Source organism: Scyliorhinus torazame, chromosome 14, assembly GCF_047496885.1.
Source record: "Scyliorhinus torazame isolate Kashiwa2021f chromosome 14, sScyTor2.1, whole genome shotgun sequence".
Taxonomy (NCBI): domain Eukaryota; kingdom Metazoa; phylum Chordata; class Chondrichthyes; order Carcharhiniformes; family Scyliorhinidae; genus Scyliorhinus; species Scyliorhinus torazame.
In genome coordinates, this window is record NC_092720.1 from 205,859,952 (window position 1) to 205,873,610 (window position 13,659).

The 13,659-nt window shown below is 46.3% G+C and overlaps 1 protein-coding gene across 8 annotated transcripts in view; it reads right to left on the reverse strand.

Annotated features, from left to right (window-relative positions):
* Positions 1-13,659, reverse strand: part of prrc2a (proline-rich coiled-coil 2A) — a 221,764-nt gene that overhangs the window by 68,511 nt on the left and 139,594 nt on the right. For all 8 annotated transcript variants that reach the window (XM_072475501.1, XM_072475498.1, XM_072475504.1 and 5 more), the window contains 2 exons: positions 9,337-9,499; positions 7,378-7,493 (listed from right to left, as the gene is read on the reverse strand). In XM_072475501.1, coding sequence (XP_072331602.1) covers positions 7,378-7,493; positions 9,337-9,499 — 279 coding nt within the window. The remainder of the gene's footprint in view (positions 1-7,377; positions 7,494-9,336; positions 9,500-13,659) is intronic.

Here is a 13,659-nt window from a genome sequence, read left to right on the forward strand (position 1 = left end):
ATCAGCACACGCAACGTGCAGTCCTGGTACGAGAAGAACCCAAGAAGCAGGTAGAAGCATTGCAGAGGCAGTGTAGTGACCTGAAGGCAGCATTAAGAGCACGCCATGCTGCCACCACGGAGCAAAGACAAAGCTCACTAGACCACGCAAAGTGCTGGAAGCAGATTGCAGAGCTGCAATCGCTGCTTTGTCCAAAAAGGATTCCAGGAAACCTTTGGAGCAAAATTAGATGAGGAAGGTGGCCCTGATTGGGAAGAGTTAAATGAGACAGCGCAGAGATATGTTCAGGGAACATGTGCACAGGGAAATCCCCAAAAGAGGAAAGTGCCCCAACCCCCCACAGAGCAGTTAGTTCAGGCTCCAATGAACCCAGTAACCACCCACCGCACAGCCACATCGGACAATACGGAATATTTGTATACCACCCCCTTAACAGTGACCCAATTACGGGACGCGTGCGAGAAAATCACACCGTTCCTCCCCACCTCAGACCCCCACCATTTCTTTGCCAGAGTAAAGCAGCAGGCGACCATGTACGGCCTGGATGAGAGAGAGCATGTAAAGCTCACAGTTTTGAGTTTAGACCCTTCTGTCGTAGCAGCCCTTCCCGACCCACAGAATGTAGGAGGAGGCACCCTTGCAGCAATGCATACCGCGGTCCTAGACGCAATCGGGTATAACCGGGGTGACCCCGTAGATGGCCTCAATAAATGCAGGCAAAAGAAAACCGAGCACCCCACATAGTTTGCTGGATGCCTGTGGATCCACTTTGCAGCAGTTTTTGGAGTCTTAGACCGTGCCCATTTGTCCCCAGACAACATGGCCAAATGGACCCGCACCCTTATCTCCCATGCCACAGAAACAGGACAAAAAGCTGGTGCGAATTATGATCCCTCAGAGGAGGCTCATAATGAGAAATGGGTCGTAAAAAGATTGTCCCGCACCTGGGAGCAGTCTGTACAAAGCAAACCCACAGTTAAAAATCCCGAAGAAAAGCAGGCAGAAGCAGACATACAAGCAGTAAAATCACACCAGAACCCCGCATGGGTAAATGAAGACAGGAACAGCCCCCCACAGAAGCCACACGAGTGTTACAACTGTGGCCATTTAGGACACTTTGCAAGAGAATGCAATGCCCCACGAAAGCCACAGAGAGCCCAGCAGACAGGCATTCTAAACAAGAATAAGACAAGAGCCCATACATAGCGTGAGCACACGTTCAGATCAGACGGACCTGAAAGGAACGGACTGACTATGTTCGGGCTCCCCCAGTTGGGTCTGCGACACACTTTGGGATAAGTCCGGACGACCGGTAGTTGTAGCGAAAATACGGGGACAGCCCATCGAGTTTCTCTGGGACACAGGAGGGTCCCGCACCACAATAAATTCCTCCACCATGTTCCAAAAGGACACGTGGCCCACTACAGCCACCATCACCCTCAGCGGCTTTACAAGCCACTCACAGCAGGGACACATCACAGCCCCTGTACCCATTCAAATCAGCAACGTCACCACCAAGCACCCCGTAGTTTTAATTGACCTGCCCCACACAGCAGAACACATTCTCGGAATCGATTTTATGAATTCCCACAACCTATCATTTGATCCAGTCAACCAGTGTCTGGAAAATGGCAAAATCTGCAAGAGCCCCCGCAACGCTCACAATAGGAGAATACGCCAACAAAATTAGCGCAGTAGGCGAATTTTGGTTTAACCCGACTACACTTAGCACGGACAAGCAGGTTAGGGCAGTGTTACAAAAGAACAGGACAGCATTCACGACCCACAAGCATGACTGTGGCCGGATGACTGGCTCCGTACAAATCACAGGACCTGACCCTCGACCCCAAAGACAATATGGATTTCCCCAAGAGGCAGAGGGAGAAATCGCAAAAGTAATCAACAGTTTATTAGAATAGGGCGTACTTATATCAGTAGCCTCCACTAATAATGCCCCGATTTGGCCAGTAAGAAAGCCCGATGGATCATGGCGACTGACCATCGATTACCGGGAACTCAACAAAATCACCCCCGCAGCAGCCCCCACAGTAGCCACAAGTCCCGAGACCATGCTCAAGCAGGGACTCAATTCCCGATACTTTACGGTTTGGGATATCAGTAATGGATTCTGGTCCATTCCATTGGCAAAGGCGTGCCAGTACAAATTTGCCTTCACCTTTAAAAATCAACAGTACACGTGGACATGCCTTCCACAACTCCCCCTCCATCTTCCACCAACAGCCGGAAATGTAAAAGCCGACGCACTGGCTAAAGCAGGTTCCAGGCATGGATATTTTTGGACACCCCCCGGAAGCACACTAGTGAATGCAGTTCAGGTCTCGCAGACTAATATCGAGGATTTAGTGCAGGCCCAGAAGCAGGACAGCAATCTCGGAGATTTTAAAAGGAAACTATCCAGCACCCTATGAGAGGTTTAAGAATGCTCTGACCACACATGACGGTGTGGTGTTAAAAGACACCCTTTATGTGGTTCCTGCACAGGACAGGAATCAACAGATGTTTATTTCATGACGGTCATGGACATCAGGGAAGCGATCCCACTACAGCCCACCTCAGGCAGCTCTGTTGGTGGCCGAGTTTAAAGGACGATGTAAATCACTACATTGAGAATTGCCGTATCTGCGCCCAGAACAACCCGGATGCGCCAAAAAGGCTCAGCTCAGTCACACCCGACCCGTTAATGGCCCCTGGACTAACCTCCAGATTGTTTTTATGGGACCATTGCCCATTTGCAGGAATCGTTATAAATATGTACTCATGGTGATAGACACATTTACAAAATGGGTGGACGCATTCCCATCCAGAACAAACACTGCAAAGACCACAGCCAAGATACTAACCCACCACATCTTTACGAGATGGGGACTCCCCCTCAGCATTGAATCCGACCAAGGTTCCCATTTTACAGAACAAGTCGTGAAGAACGTCCTCACGATATTTGGCATTACCCAAAAATTCCACATTGCATACCACCCCCAGTCGAGTGGTATCGTGGAGTGCATGAATCGGACCCTAAAATCAACCCTCAGAAAAATGGTCCAACAAAACACCACCACTTGGGACTCAGTCCTCCCTTTTGCACTGATGTTTTTGCGAAATACAGTTTCCACATCCACAGGTTACACCCCACACTCTCATGACCGGACGCCCCATGAAAGGCACAGAATTTTTATTGGGATTATCATAGAATTTACAGTGCAGAAGGAGGCCATTCGGCCCATCGAGTCTGCACCGGCTCTTGGAAAGAGCACCCTACCCAAGTTCAGCACCTCCACCCTATCCCCATAACCCCACCCAACACTAAGGCCAATTTTGGACACTAAGGGCAATTTATCATGACCAATCCACCTAACCCGCACATCTTTGGACTGTGGGAGGAAACCGGAGCACCCGGAGGAAACCCACGCACACACGGGGAGGATGTGCAGACTCCGCACAGACAGTGACCCAAGCCGGAATCGAACCTGGGACCCTGGAGTTGTGAAGCTATTGTGCTATCCACAATGCTACCGTGCTGCCCATTAGACTTGACCAACCCCGAAGTGACAGCCCTCACACACGAGAACGCAGTCAAACAATTAGTGGAGAATGTTAAAACGGCTCAGCTAGCAGCCGCAGTGAAATTGGGCACAAGAAAAAAAAAAAACAGAGCAAGGCCTGTTTCGATAAGACAGTGCATGCGACTGAGTTCAGTGTAGGACAGCAAGTCATGCTCTCCGTATACAACTCCAGCACATTCCCGTCACCAAAGTACTCGGGTCCGTACTCCATTGCGGACAAAGTAAGCCCTTCCGTCTACAAAATACAGTACCCCAATGGAAAGACTGCGTGGTTCCATATCAACCAGATGAAAGCATATGGAACACAGTCTAACCACGCATACCACGTCATGCTCGTCGCAGCAGACCACGCCCCGCCCACAGCCAACGTAACCCTACCCCCTCCCCCAACACATCCAGCCCAGCCATGGACACAATCTCGACTCCACCCCCGAAATATACACTCCGCCCCAGAACGCCCACAGACGGCAGCAGCAGCGACAGCGACTCGGACAATAGTCACAGCACACCTCCCTACTACCCCTATGCAACAGGTCCGACACCCAGCGAATCTGACCATGATTAGAGTGATCCCTTCACGATCACTTTCCTAAACAAACCCCACCACCGACCTACAATGACGACCACGACTCCGTCCCCACAGAACTAGACACCACCTATTGGCACAGAGATAATTCGTACAGACTCGTCCGGAACGACGAGAGCGATCCAAAATCACACCATGCAGCCCTATCAGCCCTGATACACTCACACTCGAGAGTTTGGCATCCGGGAGAAGATGACGACTTGGAGTCTGACTGCCAAAACGAGAACCCCTTTGCGACCCTGTTCGCAACCGATAACGGAGGTGTCCAGATGATGTTTTAAAAGGAACCGCTTGGGAGAAAACGGTGTCCTTTCTGATGGAACCTGCAGCATGTTTAATGTTGTTTGTCCTAGTATTGTTAAATGTTGTATGTTAGACCGGAAATTTGTTTTTCCACGGCCCCACGCCATTTCGGCCGAAACCTCTGAGAATTTGCCCGCAGAGACTTGTTAAATGTCCCAGACGCCAGTTCAGAGGAACTCGTCTGTCGACAGATACACAGAACCCCGTTCGTAACTGCCCTTCTGGTTCGAAGGTAGAACCAATACGGCGATCCCCCACGATGACTACATTTCTTGCCCGTTCTAGTCGGTTGCTCAGGCATTGGAGAAACGGCATTGGGACCCGCCCTGCCTGGGAACTCCCCCTCTGGTCAGCTACGCTAGGATAGGGCACACACTGCATTGGTCGCCGTCCTACCCGGGGACTCCATCCAAATCATACCCGCTGCAGCCCATACGCACCTCATTTCGGCAAGTTCTGTTCAAAAAGTTGTTTTGTTTTGTTTTCAGGTAACCCTTAGGTTGCCAACCCTCTGCTATTTACATCCTCAAACATATGGATGGTAAATCGGAGTCTGCGAGACGGCTCGCACTGGTTCATTATTTGTAAGTGTGTCTTGTCCTGAAATTCGGTTTTTGGAAAAGAAAAAAAAAATGAGGGAGTCACACAGTGACCAATTATAAAGGGAGTAATTGGCACTAAAGGCCAGACAGGCTATCATACGAGATATTAAACCAAGATAGTAACAGACACTATGCTTGATCCCACAGAACTCCAGAAGCTCCAGGACTAGAGAAGAGAAGAGAAGAGAAAGAAGAAGAACCATGAGGACATCCTCCATGTGGCTCATCGTTATAATGGACATTTGGTTGCACGCGAACGCGAACCCCCTGACCTCAGCTCCCCCAGCCATTAATGATTCACTTCCGCACAGTACCCAGAGCCCAGTCACAAGCGACACCACACCATCTTGGTGTGACAGGTTTAATAACCTGGTACGCCCTGTCCTACTTGATAGAATCCCTATTGGTATTGGCGATACTCTGCTGCATCGTGCAGACTATTCGTCTGTGATAATGGAGAAGGAGACCCTACCGCGCTCGCACCCCGGTATATAGAATAAGACTAGACCCCGACCCCCGCGATCTATAATAAAGAGCATTCGTTTGCGATTTGTTGTAAATAAAGAAATGTTCATGAGCAATTGTACAATCCTGAGCTTGATTGCCAAGCCAGGAAAATGTGTATAATACTGCTATGATTTTGTTTGTATGGTTTAGGAAGTTAGTGTGATGAAATGTTTGAGTGAGTGTAGTATATTAAGGATAGTTAGAGGTTCCCATTTTCTAGTTTTGTAATACATAGCGCCTCTCAGAATTGTCAGTTAAAATTTTTTTTTGCATAGTTATGGACAGTGTAGAGGCCATAGAAGAGTGCTCGCCGGGTCAGGAAATGAAAACCAACACAGTTATGTGATCCTTCACGCTTCGGTTAGGATCACAAGGAGGGTGTGTGATTGGCCTGGGTTGGCCAATGCCCGATGTAAAATGGAGAACAGCAAAGGCTGCAGGGAAATTCAGCCAACACAGGCAGAAACCAGCAGGTGCAAGTTTACTGTGTATTAAACTCTGCAAAAGCCCAGACAGTATCGATACAAGCAGCCATCTGCATAATAACGTAGCAGCCATCTGCATACTGATGAGCAATCCCCGGGAACAATCGCAACATTTGGGACAAACAAAGCTAAGCCAGACTCCCCGGCGCCAGCAGGAGCCAACACAAAAGAGGTTAACGGATACCTCAAAACCGCCCATCGATCAGGGAACCGCTCCAGTATTGGAGAAATCGAACCAAGCCATTGGAACGAAGTCCAATCACTTGGAACCAGGTACAGGGTCCGCCCCGAAAGGCGCGAAGCCCCTGGGGACTATAAAGTTAAGCCCAAAGTTCAAATCGTTCTTCTTGACCAGGTCACTCAGCAATGCGAACCAACCTTGACCGCGACCGGTTCAACTGCCGCCGATATCCAGTAAGTCTCAAGTACCAATCCGTACCAACTTTGAATCCCGCAGACTCAGAACCCGAACGAAAGGCCATTTGTTCCCCTGACCTGGTGGGCCAGTCCGAAGCCAAGTATAGGCCTGTTAGTCGTAGAAGTAGCTTAGACGTAGAATTTGTGCATGAGTAGCGATTACGGTGTATAATAAACGTGCTTTGATTTGAATCTTACTAATCGGTGTATTGTGTTATTGATCATTACTTGAACTTGAACCTCGTGGCGGTATCATAAAGATACCTGGCGACTCGAGAGCAAAGGTTATAAAACAGAGCCAATTGAACCAACCAAAAGTTAGCAAAGCAAAAAAATGTTTATTCTATGAACTCAAGTTAACCTTTTTAAAACATAGTGAACATCTTAGCAACAATCAATTCAAATATAACCCCCAAAGAATACAACGCTAAGTAATCCTTAAGCTGTCCTTTTAACATCCATAAGACTTTAAAAAAAACCTTTAAAAAGAAGCACATCAGGTTAAAGTCACTACTGAGAGCAGTTAGTTTTAAATCACCAAAGGATCGATTTACAGTCTTTAGATTACAGAGAGAGAGAGAGAGAGAGAGAGAGACTCGTACACCTTCTGGCTGTGACCGCAGCTATCCAGCTCTGAAAACAAAACTAAAACACACCCTGCAGCAAACAGCCTAAAACAAAAGTAAAAAGCTGACAGACAGCCCAGCTCCACCCACTCTGACATCACTGATAAACACCCATTTCTTAAACACTCATTTCTCAAAGGTACTCTCACATGACACCTACCCCAAGAAGACAAGTGGCTTTGCATATCTGATTTTGTTAGCAGAAGGAGGAACACACTGGTGACTGCTTGTGGCAAACCATGCAACACAATATGATTATGGAGATCTTACCCGTGTGAGCCCAGACTGGAACGCCTGATGCTGGGAGATGGAGGGAGGCATCCCACGAGGCTGGCCACCATAGAAATGGCTTTCCATGTAGCAAGGTGGTATCTGGCCACTTGGCACTGTGGTAGGGGAGAAATATTGATGAAATTTGTTTTCAAAGAAATGAAATATCTGTTTTCTAGATCGGTGAGGACATATAAGTGCCTTGTACATTAAATCCCAACAGTGTGGCCAAGGGGGGCGGCGACGAAAATAAGAGATGTGAAAGATCAAAAGCAGTGTTAAACCTCTTAGAAACACTCAGGCACAATTCATGCACACTGAGCCCAACAGAGATGCAATTACTTTTTGTTTATGGATTCAAATTCGAATGATAGTTGCTGCAGTGTGCCTCAAGAATTGTAGCAATTTATATTAATTTAAAAATGATTTTTAGAGCACCTAATTCCCCCCCCCAATTAAGCAGCAATTTAGCGTGGCCAATCTACCTACCCTGCATATCTTTGGGATGTGGCAGTGACAAGCAGACACGGAGAGAACGTGCATATTCCGCACGGACAGTGACCGGGGGCCATGATTGAACCAGGGTCCTCGGCGCTGTGAGGCAGCAATGCTAAACACTGCACCGCCCCACAATTTATATTAATGACAATGTAATTTCCCTTCTCTACTCCTAGAGGTTTTGTAAAAAAAAAAATCCAAGCTGTTGTTTTGGATGATTTTGCACCAGCAGATGGTGCTGCTGCATGGTATAGTTAAACAGTACAATCATTATGGTGTGTTACATCTAATCCTCCCAAAACTGAGATTACTTTGCTGTTGACATCAAAAAAAGTTATTTAAAACATCTGATGGATTTGTATTAAGCCTCTGTAATAGGTTGCTCTCCACTGACTTTGACTGTAAATGCTTTCGCCGAGTGACTAACTGGGCCATCTAGACTAGGGAATCAGCACAGCGGCCATTTGGCTCATCAGAGCTATGCCAGCTCAGTGGTAGTTATCCAATTAGTCTCCCCCCCCCCCCACCCCCCACCACCACCTCTTTCTATACATCCCTGGGTAAATGATACCTTTCCAACGTGCAACTATTTATGACATTCTTGGGAGTGTTGCTGCTGAATTTGCTTCCAGGCAGTGCATTCCAGATGACAATACCTCTGAGAAAATTGCATTGGGCTGGGATACATGGTGGACCACCGGTGGGAGGATGAGGTCAGGTGGGACTCCGATGCCCTTTGTGATTGAAAACTGTGCTGCCTCACTGCGACTTTGTCTCTCAATCAACACTCCAATGCAGTGCTGAGGGACAGTTGTACTGTCAGTGGGCTGACTTTCACATTCTATGCTAATCCAGGTGGGTGTAAATATGCTTCCATTTTAAAGAGAGTAGCTAGTAGCTCTCTCCAGTTTCCTGTTAATACCAATAAAATTAATTTTCTGCTCATGTGTACAGTTTTTATGCAGGACCTGGTTTCTGCATGGAGTATTCTTTCAGAGGGTTGGTGCAGAGTTAATGGGCCGAATGGCCTCCTTCTGCACTGCAGGGATTCTATGGAACAGTCTAATAGTGAGCCAAATCCATTCGCAAATATGGTGTAACTTGTGACCTGCTATGACTGTCTGACCTCGTGGGTCTATTCTATGGAATATTCTGAAACAGTAAAAGATGCAGTATAAATGCCAAACTTTCCTCCGTTCAACCTTAAAGGTTAACACAAAGAACAAACACATCCAAAATTATAAAGAGCATTGGAAGATTAAATGGAACAGGAAAAGAAAAACAGACATACCATGATGACAATTAAAGAAGGTGGAATGAGAAGCACAGGTAAGAGCAGAGAGCAAGTCAGAGCAGGAAGCAGAGAATGGAAAGTAGAGGGGGAGGAAAGTGTGCGTACAGAGTGGTGCGAGGGAACAGCATACAGCATGGGTGTTGGATCAAAGTACTGAGATACTGAACCTGAGAGGGTGGCAGATGGCGCCACAGAGGCCACAGGTATTGAGTTGACAAAACAATGGTAGTTATCAGTAATCTCGGGCAGATCTGCGTTAGTCATATTTGCAGAAACATCTTTTTCAGTGACACCTGGCGATTTCTCCCACGCTTTGCGAGCAGACTCCATCTGAGGAGGAGAGAGAATATTAATTAAAGTAGGATTCCGTATACCCGCTGTGTTAAAACTGTAATGCAACTGCCCCCGAAATGGCCTACAAGCTACTCTGTTGTACTAAACTACTAGCATTGTGGGTGTACCTGACCAGATGGACTGTAATGGCTCAAGTTGAGAGGGTAATTAGGGATGGGAAATACTGGTTGACCTTGCCAGTGAAGCCTACATCCCAGGAAAGAATTTTAAAAGTGACTAAATCAGGTTCAAGAGCTATTAGGATCTCCCATTTTTAAGGGGTAATTTAGAGTGGCCAATTCACCTACTCTGCACATCTTTGGGTTGTGGGGGTGAGACCGACACAGACATGGGGAGAATGTGCAAACTCCACACGGACAGTGACCTGGGTCCAGGATCGACCCTGGGTCCTCAAATGTCGTAAGGCAGCAGTGCTTAACCACTGTGCCACCATGCCGTCCCTTGCAGGCATTATTAGGATCTCCTGCAGGGGACGGCACGATGGCACGGTGGTTAGCACTGCGGCCTCAACGTTGAGGACCCAGGTTCGATCCTGGACCCAGGTCACTGTCCGTGTGGAGTTTGCACATTTGCCCCGTGTCTGTGGGGTCACAACTCAAAGATGTGCAGAGTAGGTGAATTGGCCACAAATTGCCCCTTAAAATACGAAAAAAAATAATTAGGTACTCTAAATTTTAACAGAAAATAAGGATCTCCTGCAAAGGCAAATGTGAAAAACTAGATTTACCTGAACTATGGGAAAAAAAACCTCAACAGTACAATTATAGATTTTAATCACCCAAAGGTTCATGTCTGGAGACAGTAGTTTCATAATAGAGTAAAGGTGCCGCTGGTGGCGATAGATTAACAACTGAGAGTATCCCAAAATGAGATTTTGTTTTCATCACAGTAGTACCTGGTCAGGAAATGATTTACTCATTTATTTCAAACAGGTACAACACTTTAACGACAAGCTAACTGCATGTCTTCCTCTCGAGTGGGGAAGTAGCTCCTAGGATGAAACGAGGACGAAGTATCAATCGTTCAACAATATAAGACAGAAGACAAAAAGGGAAATCTTCAAAATCAGAAGGGTTTAGGACTATAATTGCCACACACAGATATGGTAGTGCAGCCAAAGCTGGGGCTCCTTGACTGGAGCAGAGAAGTTAAAATTAAACTAAGCATTGGATGGATGTGACAAAGACAGGGCTAATAATCGAACAAGCAGAACACAGGAAATAAAGTAGAGCAAAAGGCCAAGGTGTGAATAAAACTTGCGGTAACAAAGGTATATTATGTTTAGAAGTAGTAATATAACGTAAAAAGTATAGGGCAATCAGATGAAACAAGAATTACCGCACAAGATGAGGAAGTCGTAGAATCCCTACTGTGAAGGAGGCCATTTTGGGGACATCGAGTCTGCACCGACCCTCCGAAAGAGCACCCTACCCATTTCCACTCCCTGCTCACCTTGTCCTATCCCTAGACACTAAGGGGCAATTTAGCATAGCCAATTCACCGCACATCTTTGGACTGTGGGAGGAAACCGGAGGAAACCACACAGAGAATGTACCGCACAGTCACCCAAGGCCAGAATTGAACTCCAGTCCCTTGTGCTGTGAGACAGCAATGCTAACCACTGCGCCACCCAAAGTACTGCATGCTTTACCTGGACTTGCACAGAAAGGTGCGGCAGAGGATGAGGAAGTGGAGTAATTAAGACTAACTACAGATAAAGTATAGGGCTCATGGTGGAAAAGGCAGCAGGGCCCTGACAAATTGCATCCTAGAATGTTGCAGGAAGTCAGAGGAAATAGAAGAAGCTCTGATCACAACCTATCAAACATAGAATTGTGCCACAGGACTTGGGGTTACATTGGGTAACAGAGGGTTACAATGGCATCGCTGTGCAAGGGAAAAAGGTATCTATATAGACATGGAAGTGGGCAAGGTTCTGGGGGCCATAAAAGAGAAGGGTGGGGGTGAGGCTATATACTCATTCAAGCCGACAAGTTATTTAGGCTGAGCTGCAAGGAGTGGGTAAATATCAAGTCAGACTGCATAGCCTCAACTTCAACCCCACGGCACTTCCGGGAGTGGAACAAGGCTGCAGGGATTTCAGAGCTCTGGATTGTTAAAAACTGTTGTGCTTTCAAAAGGGTAAATGGGGGAAAACAACTTCCACAAGTCAGCATTGTTGATCGAAATGCAAAACATGGAAGAGGTAGGAATAATGTTTTTTTTTTTTAAAAAAAAGGTTTTGTTAGCATATAGTATGTCCTAGCAGGGCAACAGTGGAAGCAGAATTTTCAACAGCTTTTAAGAAAACAAGGATAACCATTTGAAAAGAAACTTTTTGAAAATAAAGGGAACATGGGAATGTAACAAGAACAGGACCAGCCAGGTGTGATGGGCTTAAAGCCCATGCTGTCAAATGAAAAATGTGAATAATATTCTGGGTTAATCCTGTCTGTAATGTACATTCTCCCAGTGTCTGCCTTGGTCTGTCCCCCCACAATCCAAAGATGTGCAGGGTAGGTAAGTTGTCCCTGAATTGGGAAAAAAAAAGGATTGGGTACTCTAAATTTATATTTAAAAAATCCTGTTTGTAAGGAGGAATGAATGTGAAAATTAGTGGGGCCAAACTTGGCCAAGGAGGAATGAATGTAAAAACTAGTGGGGCCAAACTTGTCCAAAAGGAGCAACTGGAATATCCATTATACTCCCTGATCAACTTCACAACTTGCAGGTCTCTCATCACAAGATCTTTGATTGGCATGCAGGCTCATTACACAACACTGTACTTTGTCGAGAACATGGCGTGACTAGCTTGTCCCACGTATATCTTTTCAACACTGTAAAGGCTAGACAATAAAGAGCAGGGAGATTATGATGGAGCTGTATAAAATGCTGGTTAGACAACAGCTAGGGTACTGTGTGCAGTTCTGGTCACCACAGTATAGGAATGTGATTGCACTAGGGAGGATGCAGAGGACAGACACTAGGATGTTGCCTGGGCTGGAGCATTTCAGCTATGGAGAGAAACTGGATAGTCTGGGATTGTTTTCCCTGGAGCAGTGAAGGCTGAGGGGAGGACCTGATTGAGGTGTATAAAATTATCAGGGATATAGATGGAATGGATAGAAAGGAACCTTTCCCCTTTGCAGATGGGGTCAATAACCAGGGGGGCAATGATTTGAGGTAATGGGCAGTAGATTGTTCGGAAAAAGACTCGTGTGCCAACTCTGTTTCCTGTTTGCAAGCCAATCTTGAATCCATGTCAAAAGTCACCCCAAGACCATGTGCTTTTATTTTATATAATAACCATTGATGTGACACTTTATCAAAAGTCTTCTGGAAATCCAAGTACAGTACATGGGGCTCCTTCAAAGAATAAATTGGTCAGTCTTGAATTTCCTTTCAAAAAGCCTTGTTAATTCTTCTTGATTACTTCGAATGTTTCCAAGTGCCCTACTATAACATCATTAATAATGGCTTGTAACATTTCCCTACTACAGATGATTGGCTAACTGGCATGCATTTTCCTGTTTTCGGTCTCCCTCCATTTTGAAATAAAGGAGTTGCATTTTAATCTAATGGAACCTTCCCCAAATCTAGAAAATTAAAAAAAATTGAACCAATGCATCAATTATCTCATTAGCTACTACTTCCAAGGCCTTAGGGTGAAGTCCCTCAGACCCAACACTTTGCTCAATGATTATAGATTTCCTTAGTTCCTCACTGCCATCCATTTCTTGATTTACATCTATTTCTGGGATGTTACTGGTGTCCTCTATGCTGAAGGCAGGTAGAACAAAGAAAAGTACAGCACAGGAACAGGCCCTTCGGCCCTCCAGGCCCGTGCCGACCATGCTGCCCGACTAAACTACAATCTTCTACACTTCCTGGGTTCGTATCTCTCTATTCCCATTCTATTCATGTATTTGTCAAGATGCCCCTTAAATGTCACCATCGTCCCTGCTTCCACCACCTCCTCCGGCAGCGAGTTCCAGGCACCCACTACCCTGGATGCTGAACAATAGCAGCTCCGATACATTACCTAAAGGCCATCTACAAGAGTGCTTGTTCAAACATCCAGAACCTGTCGTCTGCCATGATTTAGGTTCCAGAGAGGCAAAACAGCTGCCGATAAA